The sequence below is a fragment of the Stenella coeruleoalba genome (genome assembly GCF_951394435.1).
Source record: "Stenella coeruleoalba genome assembly, chromosome: 9".
Lineage (NCBI taxonomy): Eukaryota > Metazoa > Chordata > Mammalia > Artiodactyla > Delphinidae > Stenella > Stenella coeruleoalba.
The window spans coordinates 54,533,033-54,557,849 of NC_137155.1; the positions used below are offsets into that span (position 1 = coordinate 54,533,033).

The 24,817-nt window shown below is 35.9% G+C and overlaps 1 protein-coding gene across 5 annotated transcripts in view; it reads left to right on the top strand.

Annotated features, from left to right (window-relative positions):
* The window catches only part of PALS2 (protein associated with LIN7 2, MAGUK p55 family member), a 110,076-nt gene extending 86,154 nt beyond the window's left edge, over window positions 1–23,922 (top strand). For all 5 annotated transcript variants that reach the window (XM_079932356.1, XM_079932353.1, XM_079932355.1 and 2 more), the window contains 6 exons: window positions 965–1,064; window positions 1,401–1,469; window positions 3,409–3,570; window positions 9,040–9,242; window positions 10,215–10,343; window positions 16,641–23,922. In XM_079932356.1, coding sequence (XP_079788482.1) covers window positions 965–1,064; window positions 1,401–1,469; window positions 3,409–3,570; window positions 9,040–9,242; window positions 10,215–10,343; window positions 16,641–16,817 — 840 coding nt within the window. In that variant the 3' untranslated portion in view covers window positions 16,818–23,922. The remainder of the gene's footprint in view (window positions 1–964; window positions 1,065–1,400; window positions 1,470–3,408; window positions 3,571–9,039; window positions 9,243–10,214; window positions 10,344–16,640) is intronic.
* Window positions 23,923–24,817: the final 895 nt, after the last annotated feature.

Genomic DNA, 24,817 nt, shown 5'->3' on the forward strand with positions numbered 1-24,817 from the left:
ATGTCCTTAAATTTAAATTAAGACATTGTGATGTATAAGGGCACAGTGTGGTGAGAGAACTAAGAAATGAGTAGTTTAAATGGGATCCATGATTTCAAGAGGTTTCCACTGAATTTCTTAGAACTCATCTAAAAAAAATCTGCTTTCTGTGACAGTGTCCTTTTCGAAGCTTTCCCAGTTTTCTCTTTTTTCCCTTCTCTGTGAATGCCATCTCTCAGTTTTCTCTATCACCTGTCACCATTATCTATCTCAATCTCTTCCTGCATGTTTGTCATCTATTACTCTAATTGTATTTTTCAGGATTTTAATTGCTAAAAATGATACTGGATTTTTCTGTGCTAGCTGTAAGGATAAAGTCACTAATGTTGTGGGATAAGCCGTTAGTAGCCAGTTCTCCAGCCGCTATTTTGAAATAGCACTTCTTTGGGTTTCATGTTAAGTTAGTTTGTTGACAGTAGGTGAGGTTTTACCTATTTTAAACTTACTCCCCCCCAGGATATTCAGATTCCTGGTAGCATGAACTAAACTCTCCACTCTGTTCTCCCAGTGCTGTCTCTCTCTCTCTTTTTTTTTTCCCCATTGATTTGGCCTCAGGAAATACCAACGTAGTAGGATTATTGGATAACAAACACCTCACTAGGTGCCAACACATAACAGCATTCATTCCTTTCCATTCTCGCTAGTTTAGTATTATAAATAAAAAGTTTTAGTAATTTAAAGAGCCTTATACCTTTGTATTTTGGTCTAAAAATTCACTACCAAATAGCACACTGGTTAGGTACCCATTGATTCCTCAGTACTAAAGTGTTTCAATATCCTGACAATGCCATGGATTTAAATATCAAGGTCAGTTTCTTAAGATCAAATGTGATTTTTTTTTAACTGACTATTGCTTGTCCTACTTATTAGAATGTGGTCTCAAATTTTGATCATTGAGATATACAATTCATTAATTTGATTCTAGGCTAGCCATGTAAAAGAGGGAGGAAGCGCTGGTCTCATTCCAAGCCAGTTCCTGGAAGAGAAGAGAAAGGCATTTGTTAGAAGAGACTGGGACAATTCAGGTGATGAACTCGATACAATAAGTAACAAATAGTCCTTTGTGGCCACCTTTCATTGCCTCTTTCATCTGAATTAGCTGATGAATTTATTTAAAATATATCTGGAATTAATCCCTCTCATCTGCTTTAGTGTACTGCTCTCAAAAGTAAACTTTTTGTTCCCTTTCTGCCACCTGCTGGTATTGTATCAGAATTCAGTGGCTCAACTCACCCCTGCCTGCTTCTGCTTTGTAGGATGCAACACTGGGAAGATAATTCTCCCACCCCTATAGAACACCACAGGGCAGTGTATATAGTCTGACATACTGTTTAAGTTATATTTGCCTTGTCATCCTTCAGGACCTTTTTGTGGAACCATAAGTAGCAAAAAAAAGAAAAAGATGATGTATCTCACAACCAGAAATGCAGGTATGTTTTAAATACATTTTTGAGAAATCCAAGCGAAGTATGAAATAGCTGTATATCATTCTCAATGTGGCATACACTCTAAATGTATAATTTTAAATGAATTAATTCAGATTAGTACCCAGCTGCAAGGGACTGCCATGTGAACACTTGGTACAATAATATACAGGCATTATTTAAATCCTGATACATATACTTGCACTATCACTAGTGTGCTTTATTTTATACTCATAGTTTATAAGAAAGTGAATTGGTTAGGATTTATGCTTGTATTAATGAAGGAACAATGTGACAACCGAAACTATTTGTTCAAGAACTTTGATAGAAACTTGTGTCATTTCTACAGAACAGAATGCCTTTTTAAAGATAATAAAAGAGTTATGATTAAGGGCAACCATATTCTGCCATAACATTGTCCATGATACTTTTGGAAAAATAATACTGGACCAAACAAATCTTAGCCTGATCTAGTAGGATTCTTTCTTAAATCTTTTAGACTTAAATAAAGATAAATATGACACCCACCACAGTCATTCTTTTCAGTTATAAAGGCTGATAGGAGTGAAATGCAGCTCTTAGAATCAGAAGGCTCTGGAGGCTTACTCAAAAGAATTGATAATTTTAAAGTGCTTTCTTGACTTCGGAGCTACCTGTATATTGGTAATAAACTAAATAGCACATTAGAAAGGAAATAATCTAATAATGTACTATAATAATAATATTATAATAAGGGGAAATTAGACTCTCCCTTAATCTATTGTGGAGAAATTGTGCAAAGAAAGTGTTGCTGTTAAGATAATAACCTAAGGAAGAAGTGTTATTACTATAGATTGAAAGTTATAGCCATAATAATAGGTAATATAATATTTCAAATCCTCTGGCTTTATTGTTCATTAAATATATATTCTTAAAGCTTTCTTGCAAAACGGAAAATTTCTAATTTTCCCATTGATCATAATTTTGGAATGTGTTTCTACTGAAAATAGTTAAGATCCAACATTTTATTTTATACATAAATTTAGAATCTTAATATTTAAATGTTAGTATGTTGTCTGTATGCATTTTATTAATCAAACTAATATTTGCAGAGTTCACCATACAGTATTTATTCATTTATATCATTGGAAGGGGATACTCATTCTATGAAACTTATTTAAGCAGCCACTCTAAGTGTACTGCTATCCTCCATATGTGATACTCACTTTTTAGTGGAATAGATTACATAAACTAATTTGCAATTTGATTATATTAAGTAATTATTTCTACTGATGAATTAATAAGAAACAGGTTTTAAGGGATAGATTATCTGATAAGGATAAAGTAAGGGTATTTTTCTAGTTTTGTTAGACAATTTTTTAAGGCAAAAGAATAGAAGCAGGTGTTTAAATCAGGGTACAAAATAATTTATTGTACTTTACCAAATTTATTTTTAAAAATCTGTACTAAGTCAGTACAATTAAAGTGATACTTAACTGTCAAGACAACTAAGCCATTACTGAACAGAATAGCAGAGGTTTTTCATCCATATAAAAGATAACTGAGGGACTTCCCATGTGGCACAGTGGTTAAGAATCCACCTGCCAATGCAGGGGACACGGGTTCGAGCCTTGGTCCAGGAAGGTCCCACATGCTGCGAAGCAACTAAGCCCGTGTGCCACAACTACTGAGCCTGTGCTCTAGAGCCCGCGAGTCACAACTACTGAGCCCACGTGCCACAACTACTGAAACCTGCACACCTAGAGACTGTGCTCCGCAACAAAAGAAGACACTACAGTGAGAAGCCCGTGCAGCGCAACAAAGAGTAGTCCCCGCTCGCCTCAACTAGAGAAAGCCTGCGTGCAGCAACGAAGACCAAACGCAGCCAAAAATTAATTAATTTTAAAATAATAATAAAAAATAAAAGATAACTGAATATGATGTTTTCCCATTTCCTTACTTTTAGAATTTGATCGTCATGAAATCCAGATATATGAGGAGGTAGCCAAAATGCCTCCCTTCCAGAGAAAGACATTAGTATTGATAGGAGCTCAAGGTGTGGGACGAAGAAGCTTGAAAAACAGGTTCATAGTGTTGAATCCCACTAGATTTGGAACCACAGTGCCATGTAAGTTTTCCGTTTCCTTTACTATTTAATTGGAAAGAAGGAGTGGGGGTGGGGCAGATTATTATTATTTTATTCCCAAGTAATTTCTAATTATGCCAATGAAAATGAACAAGCAGATGATACTGAAAAATTGGCAACGCTACAGCTGTCTTGAAATAGCATTGTGGGCCCTGTCAGCTGGCTGCCTGGTGGCAATCGCTTCTCCAAACTCTTCAATCCAGAAGTGTTCGTTAAATGCAAGTATTAAGAGTTGTGGCAAAATCAGCATTAACCTTGCATTTTCTTGTACAGTTGATGTGTATCTGAAAAGTTGTATTTTCACCCATTTTCATCCAGCAGGGGAAACCTGCTGGATCCTCTGACGCTCGTGATCTGGCTTGTCTCTTTCAGTCCTGTAAGGTCCTAAACCTGATTTTTGATAGCACATCAAGAGAGATTCCTCTTCCAGAGCACGCAGCATTAGTGAAGGTCACATTTATTTATATACAAAATACAATAATACTGATGGGAAATATAACCATTAGATGAACCAGACACCTATCTTATGATCTTTGTGTTCTTTCTCTATTTGCACATTTACAAGGAAAGTTAAATAATGTCAGAAGCATGCTTGATGAGAATGGAGTTAGAGCAAGGAGTTAAATACAAAGGTGTATTAGTCCTTATAATAAGGCAGTGATAGCATTCATTTTGGAGATATATGAGCCTTTACTTGTGGGAACTTACATGCGCTCTCCCCTGAACACAAGTCAGTGTTGCCTTTATTAAGTCCCCTTTCTCTGCTTCCATTGCTGACCAAACCCCCTTTTGATTAACACAGAATTTCTGTAGGTATTTTAATGCCTTTAAGCTTTCCATGTCAAATCTTAGCCTAACATCACTCCATCTCTTTTGGATGAGTTTTAGAGTTTCTCTGCTTTCATCCAGTATGCTTTGACATTTAGTTCTCACTGAGTAATCTTATTGCTAACATGTTTAGGGGTGTATTGGGGCAACAACGCTGTCATTGTCCTCATGTGCTGTTTGTAATCCCTTCAGGGTAAGACTTTGAGTTCCATTGTAGGCACGGTAAATCACTAAATCAAACAAATCATAGTTAGGTAGTTAACAAAATAAAAATCTCACTGTGATCAAAGTATTTTAAAGTATTTAATTTTTAATTTTTATCAAATTAATGTAGCATATTTTAATCAAGTAGTTCTTAAAAATATGTAATGAAAAATAACTCCATTTTCCTCTACCCCACCTCTGGCCTACTTACCAGAAACAGTCACTTTTCAATCTTTCTGCTATTTATTTTGTTAGTCTTCCATATTTCTTAATAATGTCTTCATTCTGCTATTTCTTGTTCTGTCAAGTGTAGGCCTTACCTCCTGACTTCCTGAGTATCCTCCCAGCATAAAGATAGCTCTAGTTTCAGTGAATTCAGTTTCACTTTCTTGAGCAGCCTCTTCCTCTCCCCCAACCCAGCAATTTCTAGAGTTCGTTTTTTTCTTCCCCTCTTTATCTTATGTGTATATGCGTATAGTTTTGTATTAAACCAAAAAACCTCTTATTTAGTAAGTCATGCTTTTTTCTTGGAGACCTCTGTCCCACAACCCTCAGCCTTCCTGCTTCAGTGAGGGCTACACACTCTCCACCCTGGCTGCCGCACGTTCACATAGGGATGTTTCCCTTTGTTGCTGTCCTGGGTTGAAGCTATTGTTCCTGGGTCCCATTCTTTTTCTTTCTTGGTTTATTGCCTTGTTTTGCTACGGCACATGCCTTGTAACTTGACAAAAAAAATGCTGTATGGGATGTAATTTCTGCATCTTTGTATTTGAAGTTGTGTGTTTTTTTGTCTTCTATTTGATTGATTATCTGAGAATAGAAAGTCTAGATTGTAAAACCCAAAAGATGTTACTCTTTAACCCAGTTTTGTTAAGAAGTCTAATGTCATTCTAATTTTTGTCCTCTCATACATGACCTGATGTTTCCTTCAGTCTTTTTATTTCGTTGGTTTTCATTATTTTACAATTTAATAATGATGTGCCTTTGTGCGCATCTATTTTTATTTATTGTGCTGATGATTAGTGAGCTCTTCAGACTAGAGATGCATGTCATTCAATTCTGGGGAATTACTATTTCTTGGATGATTTCTCCCTGTTTTCTCTATTCACTTTTTCTAGAATTTCTGTTAGCTGGATGTTGAACATCCTGGATTCATCTCCTCAGTCTCTTACTTTTTTAAATCATGTTGTCCAACCCTCTCTCTTTTTATTCTACTCTTTAAAAGATTACCTTGAGTTCTTTACCTTCTATCTCATCAATGTTTTATCATAAGTAGTCATATTTTTCATTTTAGGATTATTTTCTGTTTCCTGTTTTTTCCCACAGCATCATCTGCTTGTGGGTGCTATCTCTTCTGTATCTCTAAGAATATTAAGCAGTGAGTGTAATTTTTTATTTTCTATAGGATGATAAAAAGGTTCTGGAGATGAATAATGGTGATGGTTGCACAACAGTGTTACTGTACTTAATGCCACTGAATTGTGCCCTTAATAATGGTTAAAATGATAAATTTTATGTTATGTATATTTTATCATGATTAAAAACACTAAAAAAGTTAATTGTGTTAGCTTCTTAATATTCCAGCATATAAGTACACCATGCTTTACTGTTATCACCCACTTATATGGTTTGGGTGGCTTTTTTGTTATAAATAAAGAGATGATAAAATGTGTATACATAAATCTCAGATGTAAAATTATTAGACCAAAGGATGTATAGAGAGATTTATAAATACAGAAGTATTACATATATTTATTTCAACTTCTTGATTTCTTCATGCCAAATTAATTTCCAGAAGATGTACTATTTTACCTTTCAAGACTTATTTTTAGTAAAGATTCAAGTCTGAATTTTTATATATAAAAGATTTATGTATATCCATACATCGTCAAGTATCACTTCTTCATATTATGTAGGTGGTGTTTTACTTTTCTCTAAATCATTCATGTTTATATAGTGTTTAGTTTGTTTGTTTGTTTTAAGCCTCAGAATCAACACACACAAAAATAATACTGATGAAATGTGACAAGTTTGCCTAATTTTTGATACACAGTCTTGTGCTACACATTGTCTGGTGGGCTGGTTGGGGAAGTCTCATAGGGAAGGAAGTAAATGTTGGTGTTGGATTAAATTGACTTAGTTTTCTCTTTATATTGTGAAATGGCCCTAAAATAAAATATAAAAAATTATTAATCCAGGTGGACAAGCTACCTTATGAATCATGTTTTCCCTTTAATACATCTTGGGATAATTAAATAAAATGTTACTTTGTTGATTATTTCCTAACTATTTGAAGAGCTACTAAAGATTAGAATTTTGCCTGTCAATCACAGAACTTAAATTCTAAGCAATCGCATTACTTAGTGCTTAGCATTATAAGCCTAAGGAATCAGCTGTAGTCAATCCACCCTGTTCTAATTTCTCTGTTCTAGAAATGGAAAGGGGCTTAATTATGTGCCAATGTAGATTTCTTTTCTGAGTCTTCACTAGAGAATGGTATTGTCGTTAAAATTCGCTTGTAAACTAAAAACATTTCACCAAGAATTTAAGATTCCCTCCACATGTTGGAGGTAGTGTTGGGGGGGGCAGTGTGTGTGCCTGTACATATTTATTTCAAGCAGCATGTTTCCATAAATGGTTTCACTGTAGTGCCTCCCCAAAAGTCGTACTCTTCTAAAATTATCTTTACGGATATTAAGCCAAGTCCTAGTATGTATGTATTTGGGGAGTTTAAAATTGCCTTAGGAGTTTTATCATACCACCTTTGGTGAATAATCCCAGAAACCTTGAGATCACACATTTTTGAATATGAAAAGCCATCATAGCATCTTGAAGCTCTTTAAGTGACTTTATAAATCTCTCCACAGTGGTCTGGAATGAGCCAGAAAACAGCAGGGGAAAAAGGGAATCCTCTTTACATAATAATCTTATTTATGAATTAGACCCTTATTATTGAGCTTGAACTTAAAGTTTTTTTCTTATAAAAGTTTTCTTGATGTGTTGTGCTTACTTCAAATAGTCAAAATTCTGTCAGTTTTTCATCTGATTACTTTGTAACTTTAATTGCGTGTGGTTAATGATTTGGGCAGATATTCTGCATGTATAAGTGCTTGATTAATAGAAGTAGAATACTGTTTTATATCTGATCTAGGCAAACTCAGATTAAGTTGCTAAACTTGAAAATAACACACACACATACACAAATTACTTTTCTTCCTAGGGAGTGCTAGCAAGTTGGCAGAGAATACCTAACTCTGCACCTTTGCAACAGTTTGAAAAGTGATAATCGTCCATTCCTAGCACAGCCAAGTTGCAAAGGAGTTGTATGTCTCTAAAATACCTGACAAAAGGATGTTTTAAGTTTTTGACTTGGTCTCTTCTCTCTCATTCTCTCAGAATACTTCAGGTCAGAGTAGAGAAAGTTACTAGACCATAATAACATCCAGGTGGCTAGATCCACCGAGGTGCAACACAAAACAATTAGCATTTGGGAATGTTAATCAGAAGGAAGCTAGAAGAAAAGTTTGGTGCTGGGGCAAGATAAAGGATAGATAATTTATGGGTAAAACTACACTTCAGAAAATTGATAATACCAACTAAGAATAGAATTTTGCTCATCTGTTGGACACTCAATTAGGAAATGTTCAAAGAAGTGTGAAGAAAGGCTGTAACTGATATTCCTTAAGGAGAAGGGGAGTGCTGGTCAGCTGGAAAAGATGTTCACTTGCAATATACCTCACACTTATTAGCTCTCACCATAGTTAAGAATTTAACTTTAGGGCTCTGCTTCTAGGTAAATAAATATATTTTGAGTTTCAAACTGACTTTATAAAGCACATTTTTTGGATATAAATTGTATATTGGAGACTACCTCTTAAAACATTACTAATCAGGGGTCTGCAAACATTTTTATTCAAGGGCCACGTATAGTAAATATTTTAGGCTTTGCAGGCCATCTAGTCTGTGTCACAACTATTCCGCCATTGTAAAACGAATGAAACCATAGGCCATAAAATGAATGAACATGGCTGTGGTCCATAAAACTTTATTTACAGGGCTTCCCTGGTGGCGCGGTGGTTGAGAGTCCGCCTGCCGATGCAGGGGACGCGGGTTCGTGCCCCGGTCCGGGAGGATCCCACATGCCGTGGAGCGGCGGGGACCGTGAGTCATGGCCGCTGGGCCTGCGCGTCCGGAGCCTGTGCTCCGCAACGGGAGAGGCCACGGCAGTGAGAGGCCCGCGTACCACAAAAAAAAAAAACTTTATTTACAAAAATAGGAAGCAGGCCAGGTTTGGTCATAGGCCATAGTTTGCCAACCCCTGCACTAAATGGAAAAGACTTAGGCTACCCTGTGCCTTTTAGTTTGTTTTTTAATACCCTGCACTGTCTCTGTACAAATTCTCAACGCTATTTTATTTAGTTACTTCACGGAAACCAAGGGAAGATGAAAAAGATGGCCAGGCATATAAATTTGTGTCACGATCTGAGATGGAAGCAGATATTAAAGCTGGAAAATATTTGGAACATGGGGAATATGAAGGAAATCTCTATGGAACCAAGATTGACTCTATTCTTGAAGTTGTCCAAACTGGACGAACTTGCATCTTGGATGTCAACCCACAAGTAAGCTGCATGATTCCAAAGATATTTTTTAAGTTTTATTTCCTGTGGAGTTTTTGTTTCTTCTTCAGATGATGAGGGTGGCTCTTTCCCTCTATTACTTGTGACAATAGAGAACCTTATTATGCATCAACAACTAGTTAAATAAATCTCTGATCTGTTAGCCAGCAGAGAGGCATGGATAGCTATAGAAGCTTGATAGAAGTTTAGTATTTATTTACATGCTTAAGTAATATATAAATTCATGTGTTAGGAAATGTTAAATTTAAAATTTGAACAAGGCTGAAACGTAAGGAATAAAAATTAAAGTCACACCCCTTCCACCCAGCACACACCCACCCACTCACCATTCATTTCATTCTCATTCCATGTCTCCCTTATTGACCCCTTCTCACCATTCTACACTCAACCCAGTGGGTTTTCTATTTTTGTTGTTGTTTCTCTTATACATAAATGGAAAAATTTTATACAGATTCTTTAACCTTTTTTCATTAAACAGTATTTCTTGAAGATCTTTTCATGTTAGGTACTGTAGAGATTTTTTTGTTCTTTGTAATTGCTGCATTGTATTTCATAGTGCAGATATATATTTATTTATATAATCACTCCAATTAATGGACACTGAAATTACTTCTGCTTTTTCAATATTAACAGAATTCTACAATTAACATGGAAAGCATTTACATCATTCTTGATGATTTGGGGATCATTAAGTTTAATACTTTCCTTGGTCCAAGGGTACCAGAAAGTAGTGAGATTGAGGTCAGAACAAAATTTAATGGGTCACCATTTTAGGAAAGTACTGTATGGAATCAAAAGGATAGAAGGGAGGGGGGCAGATAGCAAGTATTAAATTATGTCCTTTATCTTGAGGAAGAGGGCAGATGGACTTTGATTATTTAGTATAAACTAAAGGGTAGCATAATTCAAATTCTAATCCTGTATAAATTGGTTTGTAATTGTTCTTCTACACAGGCCCTGAAAGTGCTGAGGACATCCGAGTTCATGCCCTATGTTGTGTTTATTGCTGCTCCCGAACTAGAGACGTTACGTGCCATGCACAAGGCTGTAGTGGATGCTGGTATCACTACTAAGCTTTTGACGGTAAGCAGTTCTTTTCAGGCTAACAGTACCATTTTCCTCCTAAAATTTTTCCTTTTTCTTTTGGGCATGTTTAATTCTATCCATATTTATGAAATAAACACACTGTATAAGGTATTGGAGAATAAAAATTTGTTCCCTAGATGTAGTTAGGATTTGGAACCGTATTGCTTTTACTTAGAAACCATTGTTCACTCTATTTTAAAACAAGTTTACTCCCCCTATGTAAATGAAATGGACCAATGTTAAAAAGTGCATATTAATCTAACTCCCTCACTTTACTAATGTGGAAACTGGTCCCGAAGACCAATAACAAGTATGTTCATCATAAGGTTTACTATTGGTAGAGTTAGGTGTTCTGACTTTTAGTTGTTACATGTCTTTTTCTCTTGTTCTTCCTCTCTTTTCTCATGTTACGGAAAATTTTAAATATGTACAAAAGAGGGAAGAAATGAACTCCCAAGTACCCATCACTTAGCTTCAATAACACATGGCCATTTTTGTTTCACTTAGACCTCTCTTCACTTCCTCCCTTACCATGAATTATTTTGAAGTAAATCTTTGATATTATATCAACCATAAGTACTTTAGTATTTATCTCTAAAAGATAGACTTTTGGACATAACCATAACACCATTAGCATATCAAACATTAGGAAGAGCAACTTTTTCCTCAATATCATCAATATACAGTCTGTATTTGAATTTCCTCAGTATTTATCTATTTTTTTTTTGACAGTTTGTTCAAATCAGGATCCAAGCAAGATTAACATGTTGCATTTACCTGATGTCTTCTAAATCTCTTTTTTTCCCCCAGCTTGAGGTATAATTGATATACAATAAACTGTACACGTTGAAAGTATACAACTTGATAAGCTTGGGCGTATGTATACACGCATGAAGCTACTGCAGTCAAGATAACAAGCATGTCCCTCGTCTTCATAAGTTTCCTTGTGCCCCTTCAGAGTCCCTCCCTCCTTCTTCTACTTCTTCCCCACTATAGGTGATAAGCCTTGAGATCAGGTAGTTTTAATCCTCTTTGTTCTTTTGCAGGTTGCTCCATGTGTCTACTGAACTTTATGAATATCTGAAATATAGTTATCAATGTTTTTATATCACTGTCAACGAATTCTAACGTTTGCATCACTTCTGGATTGGTTTTGACTGAATGACTTTGCTCCTCATGGGTCTTATTTTCTTGCTTCTTTGCAATCCTGGTAATTTTTTATTGGATACCAGACATTGTGAGCTTTGTCCTGGGATGCAGTAATGTGGAAACAGTTTGTTCCTTTCAGATCTTGCTTTAAAATTTTGTTAGGTAGAACCAGAGCAGTTCTCATTCTAGGGGCAATTATTCTTCACTACTGAGGCAAGACCCATTTGAGCACTCTCCCAGATGGCCCATGCGACCTGAGGTTTTCTGTTCTGCCTGGTGGGCATGGGTACTATTTCTGGCTCAGAAAGAATACCTCTCATCCTTTCTGGTGGTTCTTTGGCGACCCTGGGTCGTGGTAACGTGCACAGATTGGTATTCAGCTGAATGCTGGAGGGGGACCTTTACAAATCTCCAGAGTGCTCTCTCCTTACTGCTATTCTATCCAGTATTCTGTCCTGCAAACTCCTGCTACTTTGTTCTCCCTGGGCTCTCAGCTCTGTCCCAACTTAGAGTCCAGTAGTGTCCTCCTGGGCTCCACCTCACTGTGTTGCAGCTTGGAAACTCTTTCAAGCCAGTAACCTGGGGTAATCATAGGGCTCACCTCATTTGCTTCCTGTCTCTCTGGAATCCCTGTCTTCCATTAGCTGATGTACAGTGTCTTAAAAAGTGTTCCATACATTTGGTCTGTCTTAGTTGTCAGGCAGGAAGGTTAGTCTGATATCTGTGATTGGATATTAGCTGGAAGCAGACCTCTCCCTTTAGACTGTTTTAATCTATAAATCTTCACTGCCTCCCTCCCCTCTCTTTTCACCTTCTAACTTAGTTGTTTAAAAAAACTGGGTCATAGAAAAACTGGGGCCTGGTCTGTAAAGTTCCTCAGTAGCTCTTCACCTAATGATTTTAGCAATTTTTATTGATCTTTGCCTGGCTCAGTTAATTTTTTAGGAATTGTGAAGTGGTGGTATTCCAAGTTTGTCATTTGTTCTGCATTTATAAACTAGAATTCTTCTAAATAATAACTTTTCCTTATCAACTAGTTGATGACTCTGAAGTAGAGTATATATAGGAAAGTCAGAACATAATGCTTGATACTTCCCCTTTAAGGGTCAGTTTTCAGAATAATGGGTTTGTTCAGTAACAGTCTCCAGAGGCGACAGGTGACCAAATAAGGTTTGTGGTTTTTTTAGTTTCATCATGAGCACATGGATTTAAACTTACTTGATGTGTTTTACTCTTTTGCAATTATTATTCTTATTGATGTTCAAATCGCCCCACCTTTGACCAACAGGGGCTTATTTAAGTTGGCCCTTGAGACCTATTTCATGAGCCTAATCGTCTGAGATAGCTTCCTTGCTATATGACAAATGCTCCAGGCTCATCTTGTACATTTTCTATGCCAGGCCAGGAATCAGTTACTTCTCCAAGAAGCTCTGGTTCCTTTTAGAGTAAATGGTATTTTAGGACCGTAATACTAGGGGTGCACATTGTCCCAAGATGGATCATTGTTTCTAGCTAAATGCACCTTTTAGGTAGACAGAACTAGTTTGGTTATGTGCTTTTTTGTTTGTATGTTTGAAGGAAACTAAATCATGAATATATATTGATACTTCCCAATCAAATTCAGGATTACAGGGTTTTATTTAACCTCTTTCATATATATAACTCCATTCTCCTAGGCTGAGTATCCCAGTTCTCAAAAACACCGGGAGTGTTAGAATATAGCACATAATTGCTCATTTGATTCATCTCACAGTACACGTACAACAGTCTGAAAATAAGTGTACAAATACTACCAGGTATGATTACTGTGAACTGTCTCTTTCTCCTTTATCCTTAGGGTTTATCCCACTAAGCGTATACAGTCAAATCAAATCGCTGTGTTTTAAAGTCACTTGGAATACTCTCTGTGTACTTAGGTCAGCTATTACTCTCTGATGTTTAAATTGTCCTGTCTTCAGCTAAGAAGAGCCTATTCATCTTGTTTTCTGAGTCTTTTTAACACAACCCCATGAACTTTGATGTGCTTCCTGGTATGACGAGCTGCTCCAGGTTATCCTTACACATTTCTTGGCCCAGATCTGGAACCAGCCTTCCAAAAGCCCTGGTTCCTTTTAGTGGGAAATGGTATTTAGAGATAATATAGAAGCTAAAGGTGTGCATTCAACTTAGTTTGTCATTGTTTCTAGGTCTTCTCAGTGGCCAGATGAAGGAAATATATTTTCCCCTTTTGGAAAATATACATCATTAATTCAGTTGGATAGTTTCAACTCACATTTTACATTTTTACTTCCTGGACTATGTTTATCTTTTTTTCCTCCTATGCTGAAAGTCTTGGTTCCTGATGACATTAACATAATTTCTGACTTTACATGTGTAAACTAAACACATACTATATATATAATTTGAGTAACAATATTAACATTAACAGTATGATTATTGAAAAGTTTTAAGTTTCAGACTTAAACTTTTTTAAAAAAACTGTTCTTATGATATATCCCTTGAGTATTATTTTAAAGTCGCTAAAATAATTCTTTTCTGTGGTTAAGGCATCAACTTGAAACACAGATTTGTTTCATTTTGCTTTTGCTTTTTAGGTATTGCTCTTTTTATTTTTATTTGAATTTGATTTTGTTGTAATATAATTCTATACATTTTCATAGTTTCAAAATAAATCTTAAAAACAAACAAACAGGGGCTTCCCTGTTTGTGGCGCAGTGGTTGAAAGTCCGCCTGCCGATGCAGGGGACACGGGTTCGTGCCCCGGTCTGGGAAGATCCCACATGCCACGGAGCGGCTGGGCCCGTGAGCCATGGCCGCTGAGCCTGCGCATCCGGAGCCTGTGCTCCGCAACAGGAGAGGCCACAGCAGTGGGAGGCCCTCGTACAGCAAAAAACAAACAAACAAACAAAAATCTAGCCTTTCCCTATCCTCTCTACTCTATTACCTCCTACCCACATAGTCATTTTTACAATTTTTTTTTAATATAAGCAAGTATGTATGTGTATCCTCCCTCCCTCATTTCTTACATAAAAGGTAACTTACTACATACAGTAGTCTGCCTGCGTTTTTCACTTACTAATATATTCTGGAGATCATTCTAGAGCCATACATAGAGATTTTTTAATTCATTTTTCCATCTATATGGTATACTCCATTATTGTTACAGGATTGTTATTGTCAAAAAAGAATTTTTTTTTTATTAACGACAAATTGCTAATGACTATTAGGTAAGATTTGTTTACAAGTTGAATTGTGGCCTGTTTATACATCTATAATAAAAGATATTTTAGTTGTTTCAAATTGATTTTGAAATCTTAGTGAAAATATTAACTATAGTACTAGTATCCCTCAGGCTTAGTTGGGAACCCATTTCTCTCTATATACTTTCCTTTAGGTGTTTTCACCAAATCCACTAACTTACATATCGTTGTTATGCTGATGATTCCTAATTTATATGTAGATAACCCAGACCTCAGAGCTCCAATTTATATAACCATTACCTACTTAACGTTACATCTGCACTTGAATGTCTCACAGACATGTTAAACTTAACATGTACAAACAAAGTAGGATGTTTTGTTTCCTCTCACCAATATCGTGTTTTTCACACTCCCACCCCCTCAACTCTGCATCTTCTGCAACCACCCATTTATTCAAGCTAGAAACTCGAGCTATTTTTTTTTTTTTTTGCCGTATGTGGGCCTCTCACTGTTGTGGCCTCTCCCGTTGCGGAGCACAGGCTCCGGACATGCAGGCTCAGTGGCCATGGCTCACGGGCCCAGCCGCTCCGCAGCATGTGGGATCTTCCCGGACCGGGGCACAAACCTGTGTCCCCTGCATCGGCAGGCGGACTCTCAACCACTGCGCCACCAGGGAAGCCCCTCGAGCTATTTTTGATTCATTCATATTCCTCATTTTTCATATCCAGCCCATCAGTTAATCCTGATGATTTTATCACCAAAATATATTTCTAGTCTGGTGTCATTTCCATCTCCTCTGCCACCATCATAATCCAGAGATGTCTTTCCATTGCATCTAGGTCCTCCATGACCTAGCCTGGGCTATCTCAACTTACTACCCACCCTCCCTAAGCCTCCATCCATCTTGGTCTTTCAGTATCTTAAACACATCTGGGTGATTTTCCTGCTGAACTTTACATTCCTATTTCCTCTGCCTGGAATGGTCTTTCTCCCACTATAGTTCTCAGTTTAAATGTAATTTACTCAGTTTAAATATCATTTATTCATTTGTAGAGTATTTGTAAGCACTGTGTCTAAAGTAGATCTCTTAAAATTCTTTGTTCCTGGTTGGTTTCTTTCATAGTACTTATTACAACTTGCAGGTTTTTGTTTATTTGACCTATATTTGTCTCCTCCACTGGAGGGTAGGAGCCCATTCTTTCTTATTCATTTTTATATCCACAAATTATGAAATACAGTAGACGCTTTAATAGGAGCTCAGTATTTGAAGAACATGTAGAAGCATTATGAAATTTCATAACACTTGCAATTTAATGAAAAGCTTTACTTGCTCATGCAAAACCCATTACTTATTTATTCCCCCACATTGTTCCAAAATGACTAGAAATATTTTATGAAATATAAACAGTACTAGCTAAAAAAATAGATAAAAGTGTGTGTGTGTTGTTGGGGGTGGGGAGCATGGACAGGCAGCCTTCAAAATACATTTCTGAGGTTCTTTTTCTTAGAGAAAGGCAGCAAATTTGGCTTTGAGCTTAACAGCCGCTGCAGATTGGGTTCCATGAGTTACAGGATCCATACGATAAAAATGTTTTGAGAAGGGTGATGCAGTTGGGCTAGAGACCAGTCACCTACAAGAATTCTTTTATTACTTTGGGTTTCACCCCAAGATATTGTCAGCAGTCTTTTAATCAGGAATCTTACCTTAGTATCAGTGAAACAGAAGATACAGAATACTCATAAATTCAAACATGAGTGCCAGCTGGAAAGACTAGGATAGGAACAGATGGTAATGTCTTTTTTAACAATCTATATAGATTAGATTTTGAGGATTAGTATCAGAATCACAACAAACAAATATCCAACCTACTTATTTCACTTTGAGTTGGTTTTGAGCAATTAAATATACATTATGTAAACTTTTCCTTTTAAAACTCTTTGACAGGACTCTGACTTGAAGAAAACAGTGGATGAAAGTGCACGGATTCAAAGAGCATACAACCACTATTTTGATCTGATCATTGTAAATGACAATCTAGACAAAGCCTTTGAGAAACTACAAACTGCCATAGAGAAACTGAGAATGGAGCCACAGTGGGTCCCAATCAGCTGGGTTTACTGATGATTCAATAAGGTTCACAATTAAAATAAAACTTTCAAAAAGTGACTGCAACAAATAAACCTTCTACTGAGAAAATACATGCACAGATAGAAGATATCTGCCAAGTCCAGGCATTTTTATTGTGTAGATTGAAGTACCAGTACACTATTCTGGATTTTTATAGAAAATGTGGTTGGGAAGGTGTACTAATATATAATTTATCTTAATTTTTCTAACTTTTTATGAATAATCTTTCTATTCATATCACATAAAGAAATGCGTTGAAGCATTTTGTATATGTTTTGATTTAGTACCCTTGCCTTTTTCATCAAAGGAATTTTCAAATCATTCACTCTAACATTGGTCTCATATTTTCACTGTGATAATGAATACTTGAAATAGTTTTGTAAAGCTGTCATTTAGTTCAGTATTTAGTGAAGGGTCAGCTACTCTTATTAGGAGAAAATAATGGTTTATTGGCCTTCTTTCCTAATATGTATAATTTCTTACAGAAGCAGAATTTTAATGTCAGTGCTACAGCTAGTCTACTACCATCCAATACTGACATCAGCAGTCTGCTCAATGCTACATAGTTTCATTATTACAGAGATGTATGGCTATCCACTTTAATTTACGCAGCTATATTAGTTTTTTCCCTTCATTCTCTCTCGTGAAAATATGAAGAGCAATACTTTGCACTCTCATTTGTTGCAGTGACAGGCTGATGCTTCGTTAACATGTACACAACAAGCAAGGCCGTGCCAGCTGAGAGGGTGCCTTATCCTGCAAAACCTTACAGCAAAATGACTCTGAAAGTTGATTTATTTGTACATGTAAAAGTTTAACTAACAAAAATGAACCTATTGCTTTATACAGTTTTTTTATTAGGATATGGTCAGCAAATGTATCACACCTCTGAAAATTTCTGTGACGCTGAAAAATGCCTCCAAGTTTGCAATTGGGGGGTTTTGTGAACAATCAGTGTGCTTTTGAAGTGTGATGTGATCATTAGGGTATTTTTTCGGTTTGTTATGTTGTGAACCAAATCCATTGAACGATTTATGAAATTTGGAAATAACTGTCAGCTGTTTTATCTCAATATAATATATACATTATATAATATGTACATTGTATGTATTATATAATATATATTAAATAATGTATTATATATATTTTTTACATTTCTGTTAGGAAATGTACTTTTTTGTTTAATGATTAGGAAAACAGTTTTCCGTCTTTAGATGCATTAACATATACAAATTTCCAAAATTAATCTCAGTTAGTATATTCTTTTAGGATTCTTAGATGGTATAAATTCTTCCTAAAACATATTCAGAGATGCAGGTCATCATTAAACTAAGTTAGCCATATTTTATATTGCTGCTAGCTTTTCACATAAACAGTATTCACACTTAAAGGGTTAGGTGCTTAAATACTGGTGGTCATCTTTGTCTGGTGCTAGGCACCAGACACCTGGCTGCTGAATTTGTTTTCCCCTCACCAAAGCTGTCACACAGAATGCGGCCAGGAGGACTCAGAGGGAAGAGAAAATACATGGCATTAAGCAGCACGCACACACTGTTCTTCACAATGAGACCGAACACCCAAGTTGCTGTATGGTTAAGATTGGAAATCCATAGGTGTTTTTTTTCATCCAGCATTTCATATCCAGAACACAAATTCATGTTTTGTCCTAGGATAGGAAATTGGTGGCAGAATGGATCACACCCTTTTAATAACTTTGGTAACTTTTAAACCACATATATTTACATCAAATTCTTGGCTTCTCAAAGCAACATGAATCAAAGCACAGTGTCGAGATGATGTCCCATGACTTAGTGTCTCAACACACTGTAAGCTTTAAGAGAAATTGTATTTCCACATTCTCAGGAAATGTGCTGTCTTCTGCGGTGTGCCTTCATGCTGCTGTGTGGAGCCTCTTTGGAATCATTGTAGCAGCTCAAGAAGTTTATACACAAAATATTTTACCCATCTTGACACAACAGAGATGATTTTTACATCATATATATCTTAAGCCTTATCATATGGTATAAAATGCACATTATTTAGAAAACAGACTACACTTAAAGGAATTATTTCTATTATAAATGGTATTCATGACTAACTACTTAGTTAATATGAGATGCCTCCTAATATAAAATGGAACAGTGCAGTTGATTTCATTTCAGTCGAGACGCCAGAGCTGAAGAGAATAAATTTAGAAAAGTTCGTTTATCTCAGTAAAGAGTCATTGAACTTGAAACTCAAGTCCCATCTGGGTCTGCAGGAACCAGCAGAGCTCTGCTGGGGCAAGGAGTCCCAGAGGCTCTGGGATTCTCCCGAGGCAATGAGAGTATAGTTGTGATCAACGAAATGTGAACCTCTCTTGTAGGAAAGGTCTAAGATAATTAGCTTTACTAATGAGAAAATAGTTTAAAGTGATGTTGAACAATTGGTAATAGTTAAAATATACATGCACGTGCATATGCTTTTGGGAAACGATGTGCCAGTACACTAATGCACCTGAGGATTCCTTGTGGACAGGTGAGTATCCACATTCAGCATTCAGGGCATGACTGTTTATATACAGCTAAATATTATATATATTTTTTATTTTTAAATATACAAATACCCCATATCCATAGAGTTGATGTCCCTGGATGAATCATTTAACCGTAAGTAGTAGAATATATGTGATGCACTCAAGTAGAATTTTACTTTTATTACAGCCATGCCTCGATTATGCAGTCTCAATTTCTGTTTGATATTTGGATAGTATCAAATAAAATACTATCCAGTACATCAGAACTTTGTTTACTTTTGCCAAGTCTAACCATACCATTGCTGAAGATAGCTTTCTAAAGTAGAAATCGTATCATAAACCCAGTACAGCAATAGTAGCCTGAACCCTAGATTCTAGAATCTAGTAAATTTAATATAATAGCTTATAAGGACAAGTTTTCTTTAAAAGAGCAAATCGGATATTAACACAAATTTAGAAAATAATGCAAATTAGCAATAAAATATGTTAGTGTAGCATTATAGACTGGCCAGATACTAACTACTTTGACCGTAATATCCCAGTGACAGTAGAGGATGATCGTTGCTTTAAAGATTCATTTAAATTTGTACTTATTTTTATGGATAACAGTAAGTGTCATGATCCAGTAATTGGGGTTGATTTTTATGATGGATAGCTATGGAGTTAGGTACAATTATTTTAAATTTGTAAACACTGAACATAAAAGTTTTGAAAATTGGTCAAAATAATGATCTACTTAACATTGTACTTACACGGCTTCTGAAACAACACCCCGTTTTCCAGAAATCACAGGCTAGGGAGCCAATAATTTTATAGTAATGAATCTTTATACTAAGAATGGAAAAAGCAATCGTGAAGTTTTATGTATATAGATAGCAGGTCATTTTTTAAACGTTTGAGTCACCATATATAATATATATATTATATATATATATAATGTATATATAATATATATACATTATATATATATACGCACACAGCTATGTGTATAATATGTAAAAATTCTCCCAAGATACGTGAATAGTAAAATTAAATCTGTTCACCCACGTAATTATAACTAGTGCTTTTACATTTTTAATTACTCCCTATTCTTAGACATTATGAAACTTTTTTCACATTGTTTTCATAGGCTCTGGCTTTACCTTGAGGCAGATACTAATCCCCTTTCTGAAAAATATATTTGGAATTAAGCTCAGAAAATTATTATAACTTAGTCTCCTTAGGGAAAAAGGACAGAGTCCTAGATGGAAGCCTCTTGGGAAATACTTATTTAAACCTTCAAATGAGTTTGTGATATGGTTCCGGCTTAGAGATTATGGTACCTGCCCTCCTCTTGTTTCATTGGATTTGTTGTGAGAATTCATGTAATAACATCTGTAATAGATTTGGAGTTCTTGGGAGAAATTCAGAATTTTAAATAAGAGGATTATTGTATATAGTACAAGTTAATATTATTCACAGACTTTTAAGAATACAGTCGACTAATAGTTCATGAGTTTTTACGTATACATTGTGTATCTGCAGAAGATAACAATTATATAATTTTTTTAAGGTAAGATTATTTTTTAACTGCATTTTTGTTAGCTTCAAGTTTTATTCATTTTTAATATTTCCCATAATTTGTCATGTTACTTTGTGTGTTCCTGGAATGATTTAATGCACAGAATCAAAAATGAGTCCTTAAAAACACTAAAAAGTGAAGGAATGATATCTCATTTCTAAGGTAAGAATTTAAAAGCACGTTTGCACTACTTCTGCAATACACTGTACTGCTTTCTTTAAAATAGTCTCTCTTTTGATAAAAATAGAGCTGGTGTACTTCTACTGGTTGAGATCCTAATTCTGACTCCTGACCATGTGACCTTTGATAAAATTTATATCTCCCTTTAGTTTTAATATTACACTTGTTAAATAAGGCTAACTTAATATTTGTCTTCACCTTAAATTACAAGAAGTAATTTATAACTCTGATGTGATAAATGCTAAATTGGAAAATCCTTATTAAGCTACTTTATCTGTTTATTCACTTACCCTGAGGTTGCTTATCTTTTAGTTCTTTTAAAATGTACCTCTTTTGGAGGTAACATAGTGATTGGTGCACACCATTCAGAAATTCTACCTTCAGTTTTAAAACAGCTCTGAGGATGCATTGATAGTTCCAGCCTGGAAGAGGATGTGTTCTGCTCTCTTAGTGGTCCTGGTCAGGAGGTCTTGAGTTCAGAATCCTACTCTAAGTCCAAACCTTTAGCAAATCCTTGCTACCTTGACCACTCACAAGTCAAACAAAATTTAAGTAGGCAGTCCACAATTTAAGTAAGCATCCAGAGACACTCTGATGTTTGCCCCTTAAAGCTGCCCTACCTTATGCCTGAAGTGTAAGTTGTTTAGTGTAAGTTTAAAAGGCATCTGTTTCTTTAAAAGGGGAAACACATTCAGTTAGGTCCAGTTAGGGGACCTTGAATCCATGGTATGGATGCATAACATGAATGCATTTTAGATTTGTTCTCTAATTGTTTCAGGGCCACTGGCTGATACTGTAGTGCTATGATAAATCTGACTTGCCTCCACGTGCCAAAGTCGGTCAGAAGTGACAATTTTTTTTTTTCCCTACCAGCTTTTACTGTTTCTAATCTCTGGCACAAACTGAATGAACACATCTACAGGTAATGTAAATGCCACTTACAACTTGGCAGATTAAATGCCTAAATGCTTGCAATGTCTTGCAACTCAAGACAATGGGACTTGTCTTGAGTCCCATTGAACAGGTATTGTCACTACCACAGAGTAGAAGCCAAAAGGTCTTATTTTAAAAGTTGGAGATAGATGTCTTTACTGCACTTCAGCAATAGCATGCCAGGGGTAGAAACATACAAATATGACAAGCCATGCCTGAAATTTGACCTTCCTCACATCAGTCAAGGTGGCCTGGGAGCTTGGAGGAAGAGGGAAACTCCTCTGCTATGTATTACTAACCCAGAAGTCATTACCAGTTAAAATGTGTGGTTCTCATCTTACTCTTAAATAGGAGAGGCAGGCAGTGGTATGAGTAACCTTACTTTGGAGACATAAACCTTGTTCTGGTAAACACGGTCCAACTGAGAGATGCCTTAAGTCTTTTCAGTAAAACCTGATTTGAGGAATAGCTGATCTCCATCTGTAACTGAAATACAAGATAAATATTTCCTTTGGCTGTGTGTCCACTTTAAAAAACAGCTGCTGACTCCTGGTTTTTCAGTAACATTGATTTTTAAGAAAGTGGTGTCTTGGATTTTGCTATAGAAGAAGGAGCACTGGGGTTCAGCAGCTGGTATAATTTCCACGTTGTTAGCTCTGTTAGAGCCCATGATGAGAAATTGATGTGAAGACCTTGGGGGACTTTTTTTCCATCTCTCTTGGTATATATTTATTTTGAACACATATGCATGCTCCTTTTAACCTCTGGTCTTTGAAATGATTGTAGAAGAGACCTTTATGTTTTTGTTTGTTTTTTAATGGAGGGCAAAATGCTTGTTAGCAACCAAAAAATCAAAGCTGAACAAGCTGCCAAAGTAAGTTTCTGGTGAAAAAAGTTTAAAAATAAAATTGCTACTGCTTTCCAAGTAACTGTATTACTAGTTCCTGTATAAAAGAAACATTATTGCTGTCCTTGTATAAATAAAATTTTCCTGCAGTACAATTAAGTATTGATTTCTCAGAAACTGTCCCTATAAATTTTTCTTTTCACATTATTTCCATATGTTGTCCAAAATGAAAGTTACTGAAATGTCCAATCTGTGAGATTGCATACTCCTGGTAAAATATTTTTGTATATGTAAAGAAATAAATATTTAATATTGGGAAATTGTAGTGTTTCATTTATAGGTAGAACTAAGGCTTGGAGATAATAAAATACAGAGAGTATCAGATGAGCTTCACCAATTTCCTTTAAATGCTAATAGTCTTTGTTAAAAGCCTCTGATGTTATTTTAGATCTTCCCACCAAAATAGATCAATTTTTCACCTGCCTCCCTTTTTTCACAAGGAAATCCTAATTATTGTTTCGTCTGTCCCAGCCCAAAGATTCCGTGGCTTTCAAAGATGACTTCTTCAAGGAAAGATTTCCAGAGACAGGGAAGGTTAAAATACAGGATCAAGAAAAGACCTCTAAGCTTAGATGGCACGGAATACTAGGACCATTTCCCAGCTAGCCAAGAAAGAGAAACCCTGATGGGAAAGACAATGCCTGCTGTGGCACACAGCTCAGCCCTGAAGCCTGCGGTGAGAAAGGGAGGTGGACCCACCAGACTGGCCAAGGGATGGAGGCGTGAATGTGGGTGAGTGCAGGAAGCCTGTTTCCAGAAAAGGTACTTTGGCAACTCTTTCCCAAGCTAGTTTCCAGGATTCTATACCTCATACTTCAGAAATTGCTAGTCTAGTGTATTTCTGGTATTTCTGAAAGAATTAGTCTTTTAATTGAAATATAGCTGCTTTACAATATTGTTAGTTTCAAGTGTACAGCATAGTGACTCTGTATTTTTACAAATTATATTCCATTATAGGTTATTACAAGATCATGGGTATAATTCACTATGCCATACAGTAAATCCTCACTGCTTATCTATTTTCCATATAGTAGTTTGTATCTGTTAATCTCATATCCTTAATTTGTCCCTCCCCCCTCCCCCTTTTAGTAACCACAAATTTGTTTTCTATGTCTGTGAGCCTGTTTCTGTTTTGTATATACATTCATTGGTATTATTTTGTAGATTCCACATGTAAGTGAATATCATATAGCATTTGTCCTTATTTCACTAGGCATAGTACTCTCTAGGTCCATCCACATTGTTGCAAATGGCAGTATTTCATTCTTTTTTATAGCTGAGTAATATTCCATTACATATATATATATACACACATCTTTTTTTTTTGAATTTTATTTTTTTATACATCAGGTTTTTATTATCTATTTTATACACATCAACATATACATGTCAATCCCAACCTCCCAATTCATCACACCACCGCCACCACCCCCCGCCACTTTCCCTCCTTGGTGTCTGTATGTTTGTTCTCTACATCTGTGTCTCTGCAAACTGGTTCATCTGGACCATTTTTCTAGGTTCCACATATATGCGTTAATATATGGTATTTGTTTTTCTCTGACTTACTTCACTCTGTATGACAGTCTCTAGATCCATCCACATCTCTACAAGCGACCCAACTTCATTCCTTTTATGGCCGAGTAATATTCCATTGTATATATGTACCACATCTTCTTTATCCATTCGTCTGTTGATGGGCATTTAGGTGGCTTTCATGAACTGGCTATTGTAAATAGTGCTGCAGTGAACATTGGGGTGCACGTGTCTTTTTGAGTTATGATTTTCTCTGGGTATGTGCCCAGTAGTGGGATTGCTGGTCATAATGGTAATTCTATTTTTAATTTTTTAAGGAACCTCCATACTGTTCTCCATAGTGGCTGTATCAATTTACATTCCCA